The sequence below is a fragment of the Canis lupus genome, chromosome 3 (genome assembly GCF_048164855.1).
Source record: "Canis lupus baileyi chromosome 3, mCanLup2.hap1, whole genome shotgun sequence".
In the NCBI taxonomy this organism is placed as follows: domain Eukaryota; kingdom Metazoa; phylum Chordata; class Mammalia; order Carnivora; family Canidae; genus Canis; species Canis lupus.
The window spans coordinates 44,548,724-44,572,591 of NC_132840.1; the positions used below are offsets into that span (position 1 = coordinate 44,548,724).

General features: G+C 36.3%; 1 protein-coding gene across 4 annotated transcripts in view; it reads left to right on the forward strand.

The window, feature by feature from the left end:
- PDE4B (phosphodiesterase 4B) overlaps positions 1-23,868 on the forward strand; it is a 541,893-nt gene that overhangs the window by 168,535 nt on the left and 349,490 nt on the right. Inside the window, exon 1 of one of the 4 annotated variants that reach the window (XM_072820653.1) lies at positions 20,328-20,783. The exons of the other annotated variants lie outside the window; for them this stretch is intronic. Coding sequence (XP_072676754.1) covers positions 20,548-20,783 — 236 coding nt within the window. The 5' untranslated portion in view covers positions 20,328-20,547. Of the gene's footprint in view, positions 1-20,327; positions 20,784-23,868 lie in introns of those variants that run through there. 4 annotated transcript variants of the gene reach the window in all.

Genomic DNA, 23,868 nt, shown 5'->3' on the forward strand with positions numbered 1-23,868 from the left:
TTCTACACTTTTGCCCAGGGGTATTAATCACTTTATTACTATGATTCTCAGCAATAAAAAAAGAAGTAAGTTTAAGTTATAGTAGAGGTGCTTTTTTTTAACTTTCTTTTTTTAACTTTTTTTTTTAACATTCTTCTTTTCCACTTTTCATTAGACCCTTTCATAGTTTTGCTTTGAATTGCTATTTCAGTGTTATCCTATGACAATACTCTACTAGTGCATACTAGTTTTTCATTCTAATGCACTTCTGTACTAAATGTACTTTGATTTAGGACTTAGTCCTAAATAGGTCCTAAAAAGTCCAGATAGGACTTTGTCAGAAAACCATTTAAGACTCACAAGACTTTTAAATATCAATTCCAAAGGTTCATTTCATTATTTAACTTTCTTAGGTAAGTGATAAACAATGAGTACCTTTTACTTCAAATTTTCAAACTGAAGCATCATTTTTACTACTATTTATTTATTTATTTATTTATTTATTTATTTATTTAAGATTTATTCACTTATTTTAGAGAGAGAGAGAGAGAGAGTGCACACACACATGTGAGCAGGGGGAGGGGCAGAGAGAGAGGAAGAGAATCAGACTTCTCACTGAGCTGAGAGCCTGGACCTGAGGCTTGAGCTAAGGAATCTGAGATCATGAGCTAGCCCAAATCAAGAGTCAGACGTTTAACTGAGCCACCATCATTTTTATATGCATTAATAATTTTATTCATTTACTTATTCAACAAATCTTTATTGTACTCTTAACTGTAAGCAGGTATGGAAAGTAATCTAATTATAAGGATATTACTAAAAATGTACGAGGAGTTACAAATAGCTTTGTAAAGAAGTTAGCCATCCTTTAAGGGTCATAAATGTTCTATTCAATCATATGAAGAGCTGGCAATACAAACCTAACAATAGAACATATGCTTTGGAATATGTCCAGTGGCAGGGGCTAGACTATGTTCTTTCCTGTGAGGCTTTGCAGAAGAGTGATATATACATTTGGAGGATTATTAACTGGAGTGATGTTATGGTATGTTGCTGTTAAATATTCTGGGATCCATACGTTACTCACTTGACCAGCCAAAAGTCACTATCTGTCAAATGTGGGCCTTAGACTTTGTAGGAATTTAGAATATAAAGATCATTAAGACACAGACACATTCTCATGGAATTCACAGCCAACTGGGAAAAATAGACATGTTAATATATAATTAACAAGTATATAATATAATAAATTTTATGGTAAAGGTGCCTACCAAAGACAATGGAAATTGTGGAAAACCAACCTGGAGGTATCCACGAAATCTTCCAAGAGCTAGGTAATCAAGTGACATTTACTGGGGTTCTGAGTGGAATTTTCTTTTGGGAGAGGAGGGAGAAGAACACTACAAGCATAACAAGCAGCATGAGTGATTAAATACATGAAAGTGTGAAAACGTGCAGCTGGAGGGCTGAGTACATGGGTACAAGGAGTGTTTGGGGAGCGTTGGCAGGAGATGAGGCTGAAAGAAAGCCCAGGGCCAGACAGAACACGGTCTTGGCTTGGGTTTGCTATAGAAGAATATATTATTTTTTAGGATCAGAAAGGAGAGGCATTAGCTAAAGGGATTGGAATTTATCCCACGTGTGCTTGGGATCTTGAAACTGATAAAGCAAAAGAGTGACATAGCCAGGTTGATCTATTTAAGAAGATAAGATATTGTAGTGGGAAATGGAGGGGGAGAAACTAGAAATAGTGAGACCTGGAGGCACACAGAACTTAAATCTTGGCTTCATCTGCTTAATTCCCCAGTGACTAGATTCTTGGCAATTGAGATAGGTGACTAATTCTTGTACTCTTAATTTATAATATTATGACTATGTGCATAGGAAATGGCAGCTGGTCCTTTAATAATTTGATTGCTTTTTCTACATAAAACATCTCCATTAAATTTTCTTTCAAGTACCAATGCATTTGTTAGAAAGCAGCAGACATGTTAATAGCACCATTGCCTTCCTCAGCTATGAAAATCTATGTGGTTCTGGATACTTATGTAGGCATTTCTATTAATAGATAGCAGTAGTTATCCTGGGGAGATTTCTAAGGGTATCATTTCATGCAGAGCCTTATGTGACTTACATGCAAGAACCCATCAGTAAATAAAGGCAAGAGTTGATGGCACACATGTAGCTATCGGCAGAGTTGAGAGAATGATATATAGTTGAAGTGATATGAAAGTGCTGGCAGTGACATTTATTCCAATTATTTTAGAAATAGAATATGATAGGCCCTGACAATATTCAGGGAGGATACTGTGAGCAGCTGTTTTTGACAAACCAAGAGAAAAATGAGGGAGAATGATTAGTGCCCAAATTGACTACCTCTAAGTAATCATCTCTAGAAATGCCTGAGCAGGTGTTTTGCTAAATTCCTGGAGCTTTAACAATACATAATTTGAGAGATTTTGGAAATGAGCATCATGATCAATAATGCAACAAAGTAAGTCATAATCCCTTCTTTCTTTGGACCATTAAATGCCTTGTCTTGTATCTTGTGAATATAAAAGCCATTATCTGTATTATCAAGAACTATCCACCCTTGTTGCCTGTTAGGAAATCACACTTTTCTTTCTAGCCAGCCTAGGTAAACTTTGGTACAAAAAACAGAACAAAACTTGGTTAAAATGTTATCAGTATACACTTGTTGGATTTTCTGTTTCTCTTAAGGTGATTTATTTGATCTTTAAGTTTTTTTTTTTTAAAGATTTATTTATTTATTCATTAGAGACACACACAGAGGGGCAGAGACATAGGCAGAGGGAGAAGCAGGCTCCCCATGGGGAGCCCGATGCAGGCCTTGATCCCAGGACCCCGGAATCACGTCCTGAGCAGATGCTCAACCACTTAGTCACCCAGGTGCCCATGATGTTTAGGTTTCTAAGCCCTTAACTCACTTGCATGTTGGAATACAGGTCTGTTTTGACACAGTACATTTTAAGTAAGATTCCAGTTGTCTTCCAAATCATTTTGCGATTTAGATGGTCAATCTCCTAAAAGGCCAGAGATTATTCCTTCAAATGACCTGCTGTGTGTGTTTGCATAGTTCGCTTAATACCATACCTTGCTACATTATGCAGAAGGTTTTGCTTTGTTTTTTCGTCATTGTGATTGTGCATTTATGACAGATCTTGAGTTCTCAGAAAATCCATGTATGTTTACCTTTTGAGCCTTAGGGTTATTTTTTTTTCTGCAATGTTTTATAGATTTAGGATTATTTGAGAAGAGGTGTGATAAACCTAAATATTTCCTTGCAGAAGGGACAATTTGTCATTTTCTAGATCAGTCTATCTGGAATTGAAACTAGCTTCAGCCAAAGAATGTTGATGTTCTTCAACTGGTGGCTGTGGAATTGGAGGAGGCAGAGTCACCGGAAGGTCATTTATTTACCAAAAGTAGTAGATACGAAAGAAAAGGTAAAAGGATCACATCCTATCTGATATATTCCAATTTACTGACTATTTCTACATGGCTATTTCTGGACAGTATTTTCATTTTTTTCCTTTATTTATATGAATTATGCTATAACTTACTAGTCTTCTTACCTTTTTAGTAAAAGAGGAGAAAATAACACACTCTATTGTTTTTAACTTCTTCAGGACCAAACATTTATTGAATGCCCACATTGCACCATGCATAAAGTTGAATATAACAAATTTTTGCCATAGAGAATTTCTAGTCTAGCTAATATCTTGTCTTGTACATTCTTCTGATTGCATTTAGGCAAAGTTCTAGGAACAAAGTGTTCCTCTGGCTGAAAAATCTGCCCCTCCTGTTTCTGTCAGGAAAACCCAGGGTTAACTAGCTTTGAGCATTAGCTAATGACAATATCGACAAAATAATGACAAAAATGAAGCCCTTTTTCTCATTAATTGGAAAGCCACATGGAATTATTCTTTAATATAGCCCATTTTCGGGGGATCCCTGGGTGGCTCAGCGGTTTAGCGCCTGCCTTTGGCCCAGGGCGCGATCGGATCCTGGAGTCCCGGGATCGGGTCCCGCGTCAGGCTCCCGGCATGAAGCCTGCTTCTCCCTCCTCCTTTGTCTCTGCCTCTCTCTCTCTCTCTCTCTCTCTCTCTCTATACATCTATCATAAATAAATAAATAAATCTTTAAAAAAAATATAGCCCATTTTCATAGAACTAAACTGTAAGTGGATGGATGCCAGAGAAATGCTTTAATTCATAGATAATTATGAATAATGTATTTCCTAAGTCGATATTCAAATACAGTGTCTATTCTTATATTTATATATGTATTTTTACATGTAAAATAACAAATATATAGTCTGGTTTATAGAGTAATTGAATTTTAGTGAAACAGACATTCTAATGGAAGAAAGAACTTTGAAGAGAGAGCTGGGTCTGAATAAAGCTTTTAGGAATCTTAGTTTTCAGCTATGAGTACCTTACCTCTCAGAACATGAGTTTCTTTTGGTATATAACAGGAGATAAAAATACATATTGTAAAATCACTGTAATATCTGCAAAGCTACTAGAACACAGTAGACACTTAGGAATTAGCTATTTTCTTTTTATTGTTGGCTTATTTTGTAATGAATATTGAAGTTCTATTATGAGCAAAAGACTGCAGGAAGATAATGTGGGAGAGACACAAAGAAACCAAATAAGATCTGTCTGAAGTAGCTTGCCTGAGTTTAGATGGGGAGACAGACACATTCACACATCAGACAAGTCTGAAATAATCCATAAAACACACAAAACAATGCAAAACCTGTATGGGGTTGAAATGTAGTGCTGGAATAATTTTTATGTCATGAAGGTGGGAATTCTCTATCATCATTGCCCTCCCTCCCAATCTCTACTTAGAGATCTTGATGTAAAAGAATACTTTCTTGTTGTTTGAAGACTTAATTTTTTAGGAGTAATTTTTAGGTTTACAACACAATTGAGAGGGAAGTAGAGAGATTTCCCATATATCCCCTGCCCTCACATATGCAAAGCCTTCCCCATCATTAACATCACTTACCAGAGAGGTACATTTTTACCAAAGATGAATCCTCCATTGGTGTATCATAATTACTCTCCAGAAGTCTACAGTTTACCTCAAGATTCACTCTTGGTACAGTCTATGGGTTTGGACAAAGGTGTTATGATATATATTCATCATTATAATATTGAAGTATTTTCACTGCCCTAAATATCTTCTGTCATATGCCTATTCATCTCTCCCCCACTGATCTTGTAGTTTTTTCCACAGTTTTGCCTTTTCTAGAATATTATATAGTTGGAATCATACAGTATGTAGCCTTTTCAGATTGGCTTCTTCCATTCAATAATATGCATTTAAGATTCCAGTAGAATACTTTTAATAAGCTCAAAGGTGTTCTTGAGAACCATTATTGGTGACCGATGTGTCCAACTACAATAAATAAGACTGTGCTTGTAATTACCTGGAATTGTTTCAATTCAATTCTGTATTAAATTCTCACCATTATTTCCAGGAGGCCTTCAGTCTCTAAAATTATATCTTTAAGTTAATTCTTTTACAGGAAGTACTGTTTTTAGGCATTGGCATAATTAGAGGTGCTTACAGTTGATCACTCTACACTGCTTGAGTGAGGCCACTCCCTTCTCCCTGACCCCTGGCCAGACTTTACTAATTGAGCATGGCACTCTTTCCCAAGGAATGCAGCCTCACAAACCTTCTTATTTCATCCTGGTGTTTCAAGCAATCACAACCAAATTGATTTGACTTGACACCTGATATAACACCTGTTTGTCATTCTGACCTAAGCATTTCTGAATTTGAGAATTCTATGTTCGTTATCTTAACTGAAGGCAAATTTATCTAACCCAGTAAATCTATATTCGGGAAACTTGACTTACTATTTAATTCTGCTCTTTTTTCTTTTGGTCTCATTATATGCTAGAATTATATGGGATCAACTCTGAAAACATGGTGGAATGCCACAGTTTACAAACTTTGGTGTACATCACAATCAACTGAAAATTAGTTAAAGCACATTGCTGGGTCCCACCCTCAGGGTTTCTGATTCAGTAGGTATCAGTCTTTAAAAACAGGTCCAGAATACACTTTGGGAGATATAACCCAAAGTGATGCTGATAGTGCCAGTTATGGAACCATACACTTGGAAAAGCACTGATAGAATGAAGAACAAAGAATAATAGAAAAGTTTCTCAGGCATCATTATTAGTGCTTTGATTTTGAGTAAATTAAACTATCTGAGACTGGGAAGCCTGGGTGGCTCAGCGGTTTAGCGCTGCTTTCAGCCCAGGGTGTGATCCTGGAGACCCGGAATCGAGTCCCACGTTGGGCTCCCTGCATGGAGCCTGCTTCTCCCTCTGCCTGTGTCTGTGCTTCTACCTTTCTCTCTGTCTCTCATGAATAAATAAATAAAGTCTTTTAAAAAAAATAAACTATCTGGGACTGAACTTTTTCTATATGAAATTTTCTCTATAAGAAGACCTGCATCATGAAATTATCTTAAGCATTACAGGAGATAATACTTCAAGCATTTAGTACAAGTAATCCCTCAACAAATGTTTATTCCCTTTGTAAATTTTTGTGTATTTTGTAATGGAATAAGACACAAACATCCAACCAGATCTAGCATTATTCTGGTTCCTATATGGAAATGGAGATGTATTGTTCTTGTTCTTTCTTCCAAGAAATGTTACATATACTAATTATCAGAAACTAACTCCGTGGTATTCTTACTCTATTTGCTCTTTGCTTTGAAAATCTTGTCTTAGGTCTTGAGGAGAAAGCTTTACTTTATTCAAATTTGGGAAAGTGGACAAAAGGGAACTGTACACAAAAGCTAGGAAGCCACACTGAGTCTGGAATTTCCCTCTTTACAGGGAATGCCTAAAAATGAATATGATAATGTCTATTACACTTTTTAGATCCTACTAGGGAATATTACTATCCAAATGTATGTGCCTACCAGATTGCATTGCAATGCAATGCTGTTTAAATTTTAAATTGGAGTTTGTTAATTTACATGAATTACCCTGCAAAATACTAGGTATGAACATTTGCATTTTATAGGCAAGGACCTGAGAAACAGAAAGCTTGAATGAATTGCCCTATGATGATGAAGAAGCTGGCTTATGTTAAATCTCAAGGCACGGAGTCATGATAAATAATTCACTTTCTTAGGTCATTCTCCTTGATTGCTCTTCAATTTATCAGCAGCTTAATTTGTTTCCACATAAGTATTTTCACATACAGATTTTTATAGATTGCTGTAGTTTTGTGCTTAGTAATCTTAATAAAAAGCACCAAGAGTACTGTTTAGGAAATTTAATGTTATCTATGGCAAAATAGTTCTTAATTATAATGCAGTGGTTCTGGACAATATAAATGATAGCTTAGAATTGAAAGGAGAATTACTATGCTTGCCACAAATCTCCTTGTAAAAAGCTCAATGTTTTGAATACTGGATCATTTAAAATTTTATACAGATTCATGAGTGTCTCGGCATCTCATTCATTTATATATATCTGGATTTTTAATATATATTCTTCAAAATCCCATTAATCATTATCCTTTTAATAAATATTTTTAGCCATCTAACTCAGGTGTATGTGAAATATTTTGCCACTTTTTATCATCATCATCATCATCTTCATCACCTTCCTGTTTTATTGAGCTATGAAAAACTGAATATCAAGTTCAAAAAACATTTCCATTACTTTACCAAAATGAAATTCTTTATTGGCACCCCATGCCCCACAAAAGAAGAAATGATTCACATATCTTGGGTCTTCCCACCGAAGGGACATATAATGCTACCTGGACCATTACCATCCCCCAAATTGCTTGCTTCTCATTTTGAAATGAAAAGAAAGCCTTCTCAGCATATAGTATTCTGTACAGATTGCCTTCCTGCCTTTGGCGGAGCTCCTGTGTCCCCTGTGAATCATGCTCTGTACACAGTGTTGCTATTGTGCTAGCTGGAAGAGCGAATCCTGCTGGGTGGTGGTGCAGTAACTCCATCGGGAAGGTCACAAGTTCATGTCTGCTTTGCCTTCTGTCTAGCAAGAAGTGTTTGGGCTAAGCAATAGATAATTGGGATATTTCTCTGCATATGGAAGGTTCAACTTTTCAATGGTGGTAGCCACCCAGCAGTGGTGGCTAAAAGGTCATGAGGAGTAGAGAATTCAAGACCACTTCTTCTCCTTGCCTTTGATCTGTCATTCTGCACATGTCTCTCAGCATCTCTTTTCAGGGCTGTAGGAATGAATTTTCTTTAGGACTTGGTTGAGGTGATGGACAAGGGGATGAGTGCTTAATGAGAGTGCAGATAAATGTTCTTATAATTTAACCATGTGGCCTTTCTTTGTTAAGCAGATATTTATTAAACACCTACTGTATATTAGACACTGTTTCAGGTGTTGGAGTCAATGTAGTAAAGAAAACTGAAGGTCTCTGTCCTCATGGGACTTTGGTTCTAGTGGGAGTGACAGACAACCAGCAATATCAGGGAGTGATAGATGCTGTTGGAACAAATCTGAGTAAAGTGAGAGGGAGGCTAGGGGCACTGTGTTACACAGAATAAGTAGGTAGAACCTCCCTGAGGAGAAGATGTATGAACATATATCTGAGGAAATAAGGAAGGAACCATAGAAAGATCTAGAGAAGGAGCTGTCCAGGCAGAGGTAAAAGCAAATAGCCCCTGTGGTGAGTGTGCTTGGCCTTGTGATGGGCCAAATTGTAAATTCAACATTTATTTAAAATAGGAAATGTTTTGTTCATAAAACTTATTTTATATGAAATACATTTGAAAAGATTCTATTAGGAAAAGGAGTCATCACCATTTTAAAGATGTGTATACAGTGAAAGCAGGAAATAATATTTTCTGTCATAAGTCTTTCCCCCTGGTGGAACCTTCACAGGATTAAAACAATATACTTCATACATAATGTACTGTAACTGCTTTTTTAACAGCTGAAAATGTACAGAAAATGCTATTTTGACTGTCTATCTTTAGTCTTCAGCTGTTACTGTCACGATTCAGAAATTTGGATCTCTGCCTTAAGAGGCACATTTCCTTAGTGGTAAAAAATAATCTGATGGAATCTACAGCCATAATCATAGGCTGCGATTTTAGAGTATAAGTCACCTGCTACAAAGGGGGAGGGGTGTTCCTTTTCTTTTTTATTTGAGTCTCATTTATGTTCTCAATATGTTTCACTTTGAATTTATATTTTTCTGAAGATGAAATTTTCTTTGGCTTCTGTAAATGACAAGCAGTGCCCATGAATTTTAGTGGCTACTGTAACCCAAATTGCATCTCAAAATGTGTCTGGAAATCCAGAAAACTGAACTAAGAACTGGTGCTAGGCACAGATTGGGAAATGGAATTAAAGAGTCTGTAATTGACTCTGGAGTAGGGGGTTGGTGTGAAGTGGCACCTTAGAGTATCTGCTAAGAATGACCTGATTCCAAAGGAGAGAAAAATTTAAAGAGATTACACAAAAGTGGTATCTTTAAAAATTTAGTCTCACTTCTATAATGATTAAATTACCAAATATAAAATAAAAATATTGGTTATAGCTAATGTAGCACAAATGAAACAGTTTAAAATCTGTTCCCAGAACTTGAAAATGAGTATGGATTTCATAGAAAAATGCTTTTCACAGTAATGATAACCAAGAGGATGAGGTTTTTAACCTGGGAGTCCCAAAATGTTAAGTTTCAAGAGTTTCTGTTTAGAAGCTAAAACAGGCTAGGAAGAGATTCATAGGAGGATATTTCTATTTTTAATATTTAAGAACGGAAACAAAAGGAGATTTATAAGAAAAATTCCTAGTTTTTAACAACACATAAAGGTCAAATAAATTCTAATGTTGAGTTGCAAATGAATGAACATGCTAAGGCCCATTGAGCCAATTATTTCCCCCTTCCAAAACTGACTTAAAGCTAATAAGGGGAGATCCATGGGTGGCTCAGCGGTTTGGTGCCTGCCTTTGGCCCGGGGCGTGATCCTGGAGTCCCAGGAATCGAGTCCCTATTTGGGCTTCTTACATGGAGCCTGCTTCTGCGTCTGCCTGTGTCTCTGCCTCTCTCTCCCTCTCTCTCTCTGTATCTCTATGAACAAATAAATAAAATCTTGAAAAAAAAAAAAGAAATTAAAAAAACTAATAAGGTCACATTCAGACAAAATTATTTAAAAAATAACTCATTAGTGAAGTTACTTGCTGCCCAGGTGAAACTAATAATTTTTATTGCATCTTCAAATTATTTTCTATTGTCCTGAAATATGGCATTTATAAAGAAGTAATTCTAGTTTCAGGATATAACATAATTAAAGTTAATAGGGGGCAGCTGGGGTGGCTCAGCGGTTCAGTGCCACCTTCAGCCCAGGGCATGATTCTGGAGATCGAGGATCGAGTTCCAAATCAGGCTCTGTGCATGGAGCCTGCTTCTCTCTCTGCCTATGTCTCTGCCTCTCTCTCTGTCTCTCATGAATAAATAAATAAAATCTTAAAAAAAAAGTTAATCGGTTTTTATACAGTGGAATTTTCTTTATATTTAGGACATATCCATATATTTCCTTCTTGTTTTTCTTTTGCAATGTAGTATAGCAGATAAGAGCTTGAGTTTTGAAGTTCAGTGACTTTGGGTTCAAATCCTTACTAACTGGATGATGTTGGGTAATTACCTTCCTGTAATTCAGTTTGTTCATCTGTAAAGGGTAGATTATACTTCAAAGAGTTATTATGAGGTATGTGAGGATAATGTGTGCAAAAGCACCTAGTACATAGTAAGCTCTCAATAATACTAGTTACTATATCTTATCCCCCAACTTGTTCTCTCTTTCTCCTTCTGCCTTTCACTTCCTCAAGAGAAGCCTGGAAAATGCCCTTCTCTCAGAACCCTCGGAAGGAACCAACTCTGCCCTCACCTTGATTTTGTTCTTCTAAATTCCAACACTGTGAGGCAGAAAATTTATGTAGTTTGATCACCCAGTTTATGGTACTTCCTTAAAGCAGCTCTATCAAATTAATACAGATTTTGGTACCAGAAGTGGGGGACTGCTGTAACAAAACTTAAAAATGTGGAAGTGGCTTTGGAACTGTGGGGAGGGAGGGACTAGAAGGAACGAGATTGCCTTGAGGAGATTTGGTAGAAATATAATTGTTACAGGTGCTTCTGTTGAGGTCTCAGGTGGAAGTGAAGAACATGAATTGGACACTGGAGAAAAGGTGATCCTTGTTATAAAATGGCAAAGAACTTGGCTGAATTATGTTTTGTTTTGGTTTTTTTTGTGGATGGAAAGTAGAAACTGTAGGTGACAAAATTGGATTGTCAGCCAAGAATATTTCCAGGCTGAATGTTGAAGGCATGACTTGGTTTCTCCTTTCTGCTTATAGTAAAATACAAGAAGAGAGAGATAAATTGAAGAAGTTGGTAAGTATAAAGAAACCAGGACTTGAAGATTGGAAAATTCTCAACCTTTTCCTATTGCAAAAGAGAAAATGTGTTCTAGAGAGAACATCAAGGGTATAGCTGGACAACCATGTAACTCGTGGATCCAATCAATCATCTCAGCAAAAGTAAGGAAGACAGAGGTGGTTATCCAGGAAAGATCTATGGTGGACTCCCTTGTCTGATGGCTTGGACCCCTAAGGATTGCATGGAAGACTCCCTCAGGCTTTTGAAAAAAAATTTTTATCAGCAGAAACACTGCCAGTTTGGATTAAAGGGAGACAGAGAATGAAATGAAGGAAGGCTATCAGACTTCTGAGATTCCACAGGTAGGAGACAGGCTGATAAATCTATCCAGTTGTAGACATGTATAAACCTTAAAGAAAAGTAAAGAATAACCTTGAAGGCAATTCAGAGGCCAGTGGCTACTACCGACACTACAAGCCCAGAGGGCATAAGCCCAGGAGGGTGGGGCAATGTCCTCCTTCGTTCCAGAAGGGAGCCTCTTCCTAAGTTTCAGAGGGTGAACCACTTCCTTGGTTCTGGAGGGCACTCCACCTCAGGGCTGAGGGCTCAGAGGACCAAGCAGTGAGCCAAAAAAGATTACTTTCAAGTTTCAAATTCTAATGGAATTTGTCCTAGTAGGTTTTAGACATGCTTGGGACCCATGACTTTTTCTTCCTTCCAATTTATCCCTTTTGGAATGGAAATATCTATCCTGTTCCTAATCCTATCTCTGTTGTTGTCTGGTTTCCTAGGTTCACAGATTGAGAGGAATTTTGTCCCACAATGAATCTTGCCCCAAATTTTACCCATAACTGATTTGGATTATTTAAATGAGCATTTGGACTCAGAGTTGATGCCGCAACGTTAAAAATTTTGGGGAAGATTAAAATGGGATCAATATACTTTGCATGTGAGAAGGACATGAATTTTGAAGAGTCAGAATGTAGAAAGTTATGGGTTGAATTGTGTCTCTCCCATATTATTAATATGTTGAAGTCCTAACTCCCATTACCTTAGAATATGACCTTATTTGGATACGGAATCCTTATATAAGTAATGAAGTCAAAATGAGGTCATCAAAGTGGACCCTAATCCATAGGACTGGTGTTCTTATAAAAGGGGAAATGTGGACAGACAGAGTCATGAGGAGAAGGAAGACAATGTGATGAGATATAGAGAGAACCCATCCATCTACAAGCCAAGAAAAATGGCGCAGAACAGATCCTTCCTCCACAACCCTTCAGAAGGAGCCAACCCTGCTGATAGCTTGCTTTTGGACTTCTAATTTCCAGTACTTTGAGATCATAAATACCTGTTGTTTAATCCACCTGATCAGTGATATTTGGAATGGCAGACCCAGAAAACTAACGCACCCCCTCTCGTTACTATTATGAATGTCAGAAGGTCAGCCTAAGTGTTACAAAAACTGTCTTATCTGTGTTTGATAAGGAATAATTCAAAGAGCTGTAGTTATTTAAGATATAAAATAAAGTACTGGAGGATAGATCTTTGAAAGTCTATCATTGTATTTCCAAGTCATAGAACTAGAACCAGTGGGAAGACATCATTGGGAAAGTTTTGGGGTTAACAGAACTGTTCTGTATCCTAATTATGATACATGTTACATGGCTCCAGATGTGTTAGATTTCATAGAACACTGTACCAAAAATGGTCAATCTTATTGTATGATAAATTTAAAAATAAAACAAGAGAGATGAAAAGTAACCAAGGGAGCTTTATAAAAATATACATTCTATTTAAAAATCTTCGCTACAAAGTTTGGCATGCTTACATATAAAAAGTCCCCACTCTTGGATTTTACATATGCTAATATTGCACTGTTTCAGTGGTATGAAATATTTATATGAAATTAAATTTGAGTTACTTCCTAATACTAGAATTTCACACACAGTCTTAAGATTCTGTTTTCTTCATTATAAATCAAAAAACCGGGATCCCTGGGTGGCACAGCGGTTTGGCGCCTGCCTTTGGCCCAGGGCACGATCCTGGAGACCCGGGATCGAATCCCACGTTGGGCTCCCGGTGCATGGAGCCTGCTTCTCCCTCTGCCTGTGTCTCTGCCTCTCTCTCTCTCTCTCACTGTGTGCCTATCATAAATAAATAAAAATTAAAAAAAAATAAATCAAAAAACCATCATCATTAATGTCACTGAATTTTTAAAAATTTCTGATGTGAACAGACTTTAAATTAACAGAATATGTTGTAAATAAGCCAGTATTGAAATTAAGTGAGACAATTGTGATCTAATCCACTATTTTGGAAGCATTTTCCATGTTGATATGTGTTCTGTATCCTTTTTGGACTCACACTGTTATCCACTAATTTAGGAAAATATTGTTTCTGTAAAATACTTGCAAATATAAATACTTAAAAATGAAATGGATCCCTTAATATTAATCTCTTTTTAAGAGCAATGGAATGAATTTGACTTAGTTTTCATGTGTGCTATATATTCTTTCTATGATCTCTGTAGTATCATAGTTAATTGGCCCCACACTGATCATTATTTACATTTAAAAATTTTAACTGTAGATTAATACCATACTTTTTTTTTTTACATATTTCACAGAAGACTTCTGACAGAGTAGAAATAATAAAAAGATACAAGCTCATTTAGAGAAAGAGGTTTTCCCAATGTGCCTTTGTTTTTAACATATATGTTCCTAATTTCCTATTCATTTGAAATCACCCTTCTAGGTAATTTGCTGACAGGTTAGTATTATCGTTGGGAACTGGAATACCTTATTTTAATGCAGATTTTAAAACACCTACCATGGGAACAGTTTCTCTCCTTGCATTTAGGTATCTGACTCATCTTTGCTAATATATCTTGATGTTAACAATGACCCAGGAAACAAAGAGAGGATCTTCCTTAGTATTTTTGTCTGTGTCCTCTGCCTTCACAGGATGTGCTTTGTGACAGAAGCACCTAATTACTCTGCCAAAACCAGAAAGCACCATGAGGAGAGGGCCTAGCAAATCTATCCTATAAGTACATCATCTAATCAACAGAGATCATGACACATGGATATTCCGCTTTTGCTTTGCAGTAAGAATGTGAATGATAATAATAGTAATAATACTATTTTTTTTAAAAGAATGAAGAAATGCTGGTTAAAATGGCAAACATAACCAAACTGCTAGGATTTAAGAAGCTCATTTTGGAAATATTTGTAAGCTCAAGTACAAGAAGTTGGGGGTTGGCTAGACTAGCTGTCAAGACAATAAGAACAATCTCTGGCTGACAGGAGGCATGATTTGGGGCACTATATTCATTTTCTATTCATATTTTCAATCAACATAAACTAAACAATCAGAGCAATGTCAGGCTGTGGAGATAAAGAGATGAATAAAATAATTTATGTCCTTGGGGAGTTCATAGGTTACTTTAGGAGACAAACAAAAATATGTAGTACTATATCCTCTGAAAAATTCTGAAGATGAATCCAGTGCTGGTGGCATGCAGATGGGGTGAAACAGCTGACTCTGCCTATGGAAGCTGAGAAAGGTTTCAGTGAAGAGTTTTCATTTGAATTTAGCCTCAGTGGATGAGACGGTAATCTTGGCAAAGAAAGTAGAGAAGTAACACGTTTAGGCAGTGAAAACTACATAAAATAAAATGCAAAATTGTGGAAGGGTTATGGCTTAATGCCACTGTAGCTCTTGCTCTCCTTTGAGTAAGGTGTTTTATCCAATTTTGGCCTACTACCTCCCTCCCTTATTTTAATCTGCACTCAGGAGATCGTTCATTTATTCATCCAACAAATATTTATTTAAATACCTACTATGTAGTCAGTACTGTTCTGGGTTTGAGGATTATACCCGTGAACAAAACAAAGTTCTTATTCTCATGAAACATAAATTCTAGGAAGAAGTATAAGCAATATAACTTCCCTCTGTAGGATTCAGGTGACATTGGAGGTGGTACAGATTAAAACTGATCCTTCTGGAGCACTAGTTTCATAATGGTGAGTAATTAAATGGATAAAAGTGAATGAAGCATTCATATAATCTTATAAAGATAACATGCTAAATGACTTCAGACTCAAGGACATTTAGTACTTGTGAAAATACACTTTTAAGAGTGACATGACCAGACCACCTTGGGAGCATGTATTCCCTCTTTTGTCTCATTAGATTCCTCTGTTATAAAAAGTATGTTGCAGGATCAACTCCTTAAAGATATGCAATTTTGTGTCGTGATGATCTCATCTGAAAATGAGCAAAATAATGTGCATTCAGTCTACAAATATTTATTGAGTATCAACTGTGCCAGACTCTGTTCCATATTCTAGAAACGAACAAGACTCAGCCCAGCCCTCAAGGACATCTGAGGTTAATACTACTGGGAAGTCCAACAAAGATTTCAATACCACTTGTCTGATAGTTTATAATGAGTAAAAGCTGAAATGACTTGTTGAAATATTTACAACAATGTCTGGCACCCAGTAGGCATGCAAGAAATGTATGCTACTTTTCTGTAATCCCTTAATTCTTAAAGAATGGTCAGTTAATTGTTCTGCTCCAAGATGGCTAGATAACTATTTCCATTCAGCTGAATGTGATATTTTCCTCAGTCACGTTAGAATAACTCTAGCTCTATTTCTTCAAATAGAGATATTTCTGAAATAGAGACATTGGGAGAAGTTGCCATCTGTGGTGAGTGGGGCATTCTGTTGAAAGAGGCTACCAGTGTTTCTTGGTGTTCTTTATTCACTTCTTACCTTGTCTGAAAGAAGAGCTCGTTTGTATTTAGGCAAAATAGAGCCTAATGGCTGTGCTCAGGTGGTATGTTTTAGAAAAAGAACACTGGATAGTGACTTAAAGATATCATCCACAATCTTTTAACTATTTTAATATTGATACTCTTAAATCTATTCCTCTTCTTTTTTTTTTAAGATTTTATTTATTTATTCATGAGAGACACACACAGAGAGGCAGAGACATAGGCAGAGGGAGAAGCAGGCTTCCTGTAAGGAGCCGATGTGGGACTCGATCCCAGGACCCTGGGGCCACACCCTGAGCTGAAGGCAGACACTCAACCACTGAGCTACCCAGGCATCCCAAATCTATTCCTCTTCAAAAAGAAACTTCTGGATAAATTCTGTCTTCTCCAATATCCAGCTTTGTATTTAGAGTAAATGTGTGCCATGTTATTTTTTGTTCAACATTGTTTTATGTAATATTATTGCATAGAATCAGTGGTTTTGTGCCTTTAAATACTTTAGTTTTATAATAGCAGTTAGTTAAAAATTGGTCCCTCAGTTCAGAGAAAGTTAATTCCAGGTAAACTTTTAAAATCTGAAAGATATTGAATATGGGAAGAATGTAATTGTTTTCACTTAAAATAATTTGCTTACAGAGCCATAACCTTTAAAATACATTTAACAACATCATAATACTTGCACTAGAAGTTTATCATTTTGTTTTGGTTATAATTAATTTGCTTTCCATTTCAATTTAATGGAAAGTCAAAATGTTTTCAAGTTGTCTGTAATATTTATAAATAACACATTATTGATTGTTTTTGCCCATATAACTCTATCCAGATCCTTTAATGATGTTTTGTTATGATAAATTCTTGATTCTTATTGCTTTCACAGGATGTGGATACCAGGAATTTAATTTAAAATTGAGACATAGCTATAATTGGAATTCTCAAGTAATTCCCAAGGGCAACTATCTGCGCACTAATAATTTTTTTAAAAGATTTTATTTTATTCAAGAGAGACACAGAGAGAGAGGCAGAGACATAGGCAGAGGGAGAAGCAAGCTCCCCAGGGGGAGCCCGATGCAGGACTCGATCCCAGGATCGGGATCATGACCTGAGCCAAAGGCAAACACTTGACCACTGAGCCACCCAGGTGCCCTGCGCACTAATAAATTGACTCAGAATTACTAATCTCTCTTTTTGAGATGCCAGGGGCTAAGCACGGCATGTAGATAGGAAGGTTTTTACTTTGGCTCCTTCCTGGGCTCTCAGAAGGGCACATAAACTGTTTGCTTTCTTCTTGGCTCTTTTTCCAGTTCTCCTGTCTCTCTCAGAACAGTATATTCTTTGCTGAAGTATAGCAGGGTATTATCTGCTTTCACTGTGCTTTTGTGTACTTTTTCTTAGATACCACCTCCCATTTCCTACTTCCTAGATTCATCTTTGATTTCAATAGTTAACATGGTATAGAGTTTTTTCTTTGGCATTTTGACTCTAGAAACAAACATTACTGCTTTTACCTGTAGACATGCATTTCCTTTCCTCTGAGTAACTCATTTAGACTTAAAATAATCTGATTATCTTTTAAGTTTTATATCTCAATTAACTGTCTTTGGTGTTCCTTAATATTATCTAGAGTAGGTGGAGTGAACAGACTTTATTTTTGAGAATTTTCTGTCTTAGGATGACTCCCAAAATTTCTTTAACTGGGATATTGGCTTGTCATAGTAGACAGTGAAAAGAATAATGTGTAATGTCACATAATGTCACATAAATTGCTAATAAGAGGGGACCCGGGTGGCTTAGTGGTTGAGCGCCTGCCTTCATTCAGCTCAGGATGTGATCCCGGAGTCCTGGGATCAAGTCTCACATCAGGCTCCCTGCATGGAGCCTGCTTCTCCCTCTACCTATGTCTCTGCCTCTCATTATGTGTCTCACATGAATAAATAAATAAAATCTTTTAAAAAATTACCAATAAGAATTGGGAAGTAATTACAGTTGCATCATTATGCTGTTTTAGGTAAGTGTCTATCAACATTTCCCTACTTGAACCCCGGTTTACATACAGCTAAATCTAGGTTATGAAATTTGCCATCATTGGGGAGAGAAAGAATCCCTGAAATGCTTACTTTATTTTGGCAATCTTAAAAAGTGAATACGAGAGAGATCTTCGTAACTTCAAATTGCCTTTTTTTTTCTTGCAAATGAGTCACTCTGAATATTGGTAGGATCATATATTCTCTTGTCTCAGCTTTAAATCACATTATCATTGGAGGAAAGTCCTAGCTTTTTCATAATGAAGTAAATAGGTACCAGCAATATTTCCTCCCATGATATTACTAACAAGCCATTCTCGAATAGGGCAGTTGATATATAAAGAATATGTGCCGGGGCCTAGTGGGACAAACTGACTGTTTTGACTTCTCGGTTCCATATAATAAAAGAATGCTCTATTGGGAATCAGAAAGCCTGGACTTTATCTTTAGGTCTACTGTCAACTGCAAATATAACTTGGGACAAGTTACTGAAGTTCTTTAGTAGGACTATTGCCTTGTCTTTGAAAGGAGGAGCTGAACAAGGTGATGACTGGGATTTATTCCAACTCTGAAATTCCCTAACTTTGCTTTTGTTCCTGAAATATTTTTAGGGTTTTATTGCAATATTGAGAACTTTCCAAGATAGTACCTGTAAACTAGGAGTTTGAATCCTTTCTGTTATGGTTGACCGACTTCCCTCTAAGGCGGGCATGGGGCTCATCTTTTCCTAGGTCATCGTCTGCTCTTATTCAGTCCTTCAGATGTTCAGCCAGAGTATGTGACATATGTGAATGATTTTATAAAGGTGGAAGTCCTCACCCTTAGAGGAAAATTAATGTCTCCCTTATTCACTGAAGTCTTTCTGTGAATCATTCCTTAACTGCCACTCTCACTGCCTAGCCCTAGTTCTGCTTTGTCAATTTTTTTGTGAGATCAGGCCGGCCCTGGCGGCAGTCATTGCTGGTGCAGACTTTTCACAACATCCGTACACTTCAAACAACACCATATTCTTTTCACTTCCACGTGCCTTTTGAAGTATAGAAGCTGCATGTCAGTCTATTTCTAAATGGAATTTTAGGTAACAATGATCTGCCTTAGAACTTGAGACATTTTTTGGATTCCCTTGCCTGTACATCTCATTTGCATGCCCTTAGGAACAAAGTACACACACACACAGACACACACACTCAGACATAAACTGTCTTGTACACCTGAGTGCATGCGTGCATGTGCATTTACACCTCCCCCTTGCCCCCACGTGCAATGCTTGACTTTGGACTCTGTACTTTACCGGGCAGCATTTTTCCGTGTTGTTACCTCCATTTCTGTTCTGCAGAGCTTTGGCTTTCAGAAGTGACTTTGCATCTAACTAACAGACTGGCTGCTGTGGGCAACCCTTGAACAATGAGCTTAAACAGAAGAATGAGGGTAATGTTTATTGGAATAAAGATTAGCCTTTAAATTCCTCAGGGGAATGAACCAAATCCAATGTTTTCCTGTTAGCTGACATTTTTTTATATTGATGCTGTTTTGGATCTTCTGGAGAAGGGAGAAAAAAAAAGAAACTTCAGCAAATCAGCTTTTTCATTCAGAAATGGAATTCGGGGGGCTGTTTTAGCTAGGCTTTTTGACAGTCCCTGATTTAATGTTTTCACTGTGTTGAGAGCAGTAGCTTTATAAATCCTGTGAAAATCTGAGCGATGGAGGGTGTTGTTGAGAGGGAAACAGAGTGCAATTATTTAAATAATCGTAGGCCAATAAGCATTTGGTAGGTGGAGTTACTGTTGTGTGCATTACAGGGCAAGATAATTCTGAATGAAGACTTTAAATATCACACATGCTGGACGGTCTCTAGTTCTGCTTTTTGTGCAAACAAAACAAGAGACTAGGTGACTACGTCTTGCCGACTATCCATTAGTGAATGCAGCTTGTTTGATAAGATTTAAAAAAATACATGTAAAGGATTTATCAGAAGCCCTTATGAATATTTCATGAGTTGATATATTCAGCTGAATGAATTCAGTGAGTGTCAGTGTGTAGCTTGCAGACAAACCTCATCCACAAGGAGGCTACTGACATAGGAAGCACTTTGGCGCATTTTCAGAGGCAAAGCCAGGCTGATAAAGCTCCTTGTGACAGCCTGACTTGCCATTCTTCGAGTATGCTGCTCCTGCTCTAAGCAGCTCATACACTGGAGCCGCAGCTTCTGAAATTAAACTGGAAAACAGTTTGCAGACTCATAGCCTCCTAACCTGCAGCTGTGTCTCTGCTATGTTTGAGGTTTTTGTTTTGGTTGGTGAAAGCAGGCGCTCCATATAAGACATGACAGCCAAAGAGTCTTCAAAAGAACTTACTGCTTCCGAATCTGAGGTTTGCATAAAGACTTTCAAGGAGCAAATGCATTTAGAACTCGAGCTTCCAAGACTACCGGGAAACAGACCTACATCACCTAAAATTTCTCCACGCAGTTCACCAAGGAACTCACCATGCTTTTTCAGAAAGTTGCTGGTGAATAAAAGCATCCGGCAACGTCGGCGCTTCACTGTGGCTCATACATGGTAAGACGGGACTTGGAGGTGTCTATAGTGCTTTTCATTAGCGGCCGTGATTCAGAAATGTAGAAAACAGAACATTTGAATTTTGTTCATAATGCATAACACGAGTGTGAAATGAATGGAGAGCGGGTCCGCCGAAGAATACATAGCGGACCGTGTATTAAATTATCATTGTGCTGCCAAGCTGTTTCCAGATAAAATAAGCCTTTAACCGTAGGGGGCCTTTAAAATTACTGCTTAGAAAGAATACCTAGCCGATTCTAGGTAAATTAAATGCCGGAGGAGTTGTACACATTCAGTTTTTTGTTTAATCTATGCTGAGGTGATAGCTGACTATTTTGGGGGGTGCTTTGTGGATGTTGTTGATGATTTTTTTTAGTAGTAGATTTTTTGGTACAAGAATTACTATTTTAATCTTAGTTCTAATTTATGTCTTAAGACAATGCATCAAGTTAAACTTCATTATTGCATTGCCATGTTGGTAGTGTAGAAACTAGTGGGGGTTTGATTTATTGACTTTACTTAGGGCAAGGGAGAACAAAGTTCCCACTTCTGAAATGGCATGGTTAATTAGACTTATTTGGATTCAAATTGCTGTTGTCTTTAAGAGCCTTTTGTAAAAAAAAAAAAAAAAAAAAAGTGACTCAAATTTATAGGCAGTGATAAATTCCAATTTATTTAGGAATACCAAGTAAATAAATTCAAGAACTTTCTGTAAAAATTGCACTGAGTCTGCCACCTTTAACATATATGTTATATGCAATAGGGTAGCTTCCTTAAATCAGTATGATCATGAAATGTAAGAAAAAAAGCACAGTAGAAAGTAGATGAACTTTTATCATCTATGCTAGGGCATTTCAGATTTCTCTGAAGGATGTATTTTCTTTCAGATTAAGATACTCTTCAAAACTGGGTATCTATATAGTTTTTATTTCATAAGGACCATAGCAATAAAGGGAGCTAGTACTCCTTATAGGCAAGTCTAACACTGATTTTGTGACTGCATGTTAGGTTGCCAACCAACATCATAAACAGAGGATATCTGAGTTTGCACATTAATATTTACTTAAATTCTGATTTCCACTCATCTGAAATGTTTGTCTCATCCACTGTACAGTACATTGGTAAATTCAACTTACTCCTAGAAATATGTAGCTTGCTTTTGCTGGGTACCACATGTTTAGCTAAAACATACTTTACCTAGCTAAAAATGATATGGTTATTTGTGTTTTCTGAAAACAGATTGTAGTTCTTATAATTGTTTTATTAGAGTTTTTTTTTTAGGTCATCTTTTTGATGAATTAAATCTTAATTATAGTCTCATATGTGGAATGCACGTGATTAGTTTTTTAAAAACTACCAATGTAGCATAGGTATAAAGAAATTTATGTATAAGTATGAACTGAAGAACTCCTTTCTCTGGTGGTTTACTCCTGTCCTATTATTAGTGTGTATTTTCATATAGTTTGCTAAGTAGTATATAATTGAAGGAGAAGGGATGTGGTATAATTAATTCTTTTAAAAAGAACTAAGATGGAAAATGTACAATTAACTAATAGACTTATATGTTTTAATACTTGTGTTAATATCAAACCATTGTTTTGACCAGAAGGACATTTAATCTTAGTAAGCTAGTTTTCAGATAATGGTAAATCCTCCTAAAACTTTGGTAATATTTTCCTTATTGTAGAGTTTCTGAATATAATAATGTGACCTTTCTTTTACTTGGAATAGATTTTTGATGTGTTAGGAACATAGGCTATAAATGCTGGATTTTTTTTCTCTTCAAAAGATCCCAAATTTTAAAGTGATTAAAGACCCAGTTTCACTCATGCATCATACAAATTTTCTTACAGCAAGTTACAAAGAAGAACAATTAAATGATATCTAAGGCAACTTATGCTATTGGAGTGATCTTCTAGATGGGTTAAAACAAAAATTTCTACAAATTGTCAAAAAAAAAGCCCACAAAACATATGACTTAGTTATAATACACCATAATATAGGTTTAAAGAATCCATTAGTCACCAAACTTATAAAATGACTTTAGTTATGACCATGATTCATTTCCACCCTTTTTCTCCCTCCCAACTCACATACTTCACTTCTTATCATTCTTAGTAATGCTCTATCAGTTTGTTTTCAGGTCTTGATTAAGTCCATATCTACATTTATTTCTATTGTTTTATTTTGGTGTGTGTTTAGTATTTTTCAAACTTATTTTCATGAAACATTCCATGAAAATTTCTTTTTAGAAAATATACACCTTATGTATTTGAATGACTTTTTCACTTATCTTAAAAGTTATGTTTTTTTTGGCATCATATCTAATAGTTACATGAGTAAATAAGAGCGTAAGTACTTTATTTTTGCCTCTGTCATGATGAAATGTAACCATCCTTTCACGATCAATGATTGGTATTTTCCAAACCATGCATTTAAGTTAGAAATTCCAAGATATGCACTTAGAAGTCTCTAAAAACATGTTATTACTTTACAGTAGACAGTAAGCTTCTTTTAAGAAGACTGGATTGTTTTGATTCCAGCATTGAAATTAAAGTAATTTTCATGATGAGGCTAAACAATGCAGAAGATGCAGTTTATGTCCAAACCCACTGAACAACTTTTTTTATCTTTAGTTATTTGTAGATTTCATATTTTGGTCAGATGAAAGTGTAGTTCTGGTTTTGAAAGCCCAAGTTATGAAGTGTGAGCTAATGGCAGAAAATTTAAGAAGCACTTGTGAAATATTGACTCTGGGCTTATTTTTAAAATATCTGAAAACAAAAGTAGATATTTGGTGTATTGTCACTAATCAGAATATTTAAACAATCCTAAATCTGGAAGGAATTTGAATGATTATCTCACTGCTTCCTTTTACCCTTGGGCAGACCACAATTACTCCATCTTTGACATATGGAAATCTGCCCTATTTTTTATGACTCTGGAGAAAATAGTTCTCTAACCCCATTTGGTATACAATCTCAATACTTGATAGCCCAGGGATTGGAAAATTCTTCTGGATGATTAATCTATATATAACATATAATATTTATAATCTGGCTTTTGGTCCTCAGTGAACACCAAG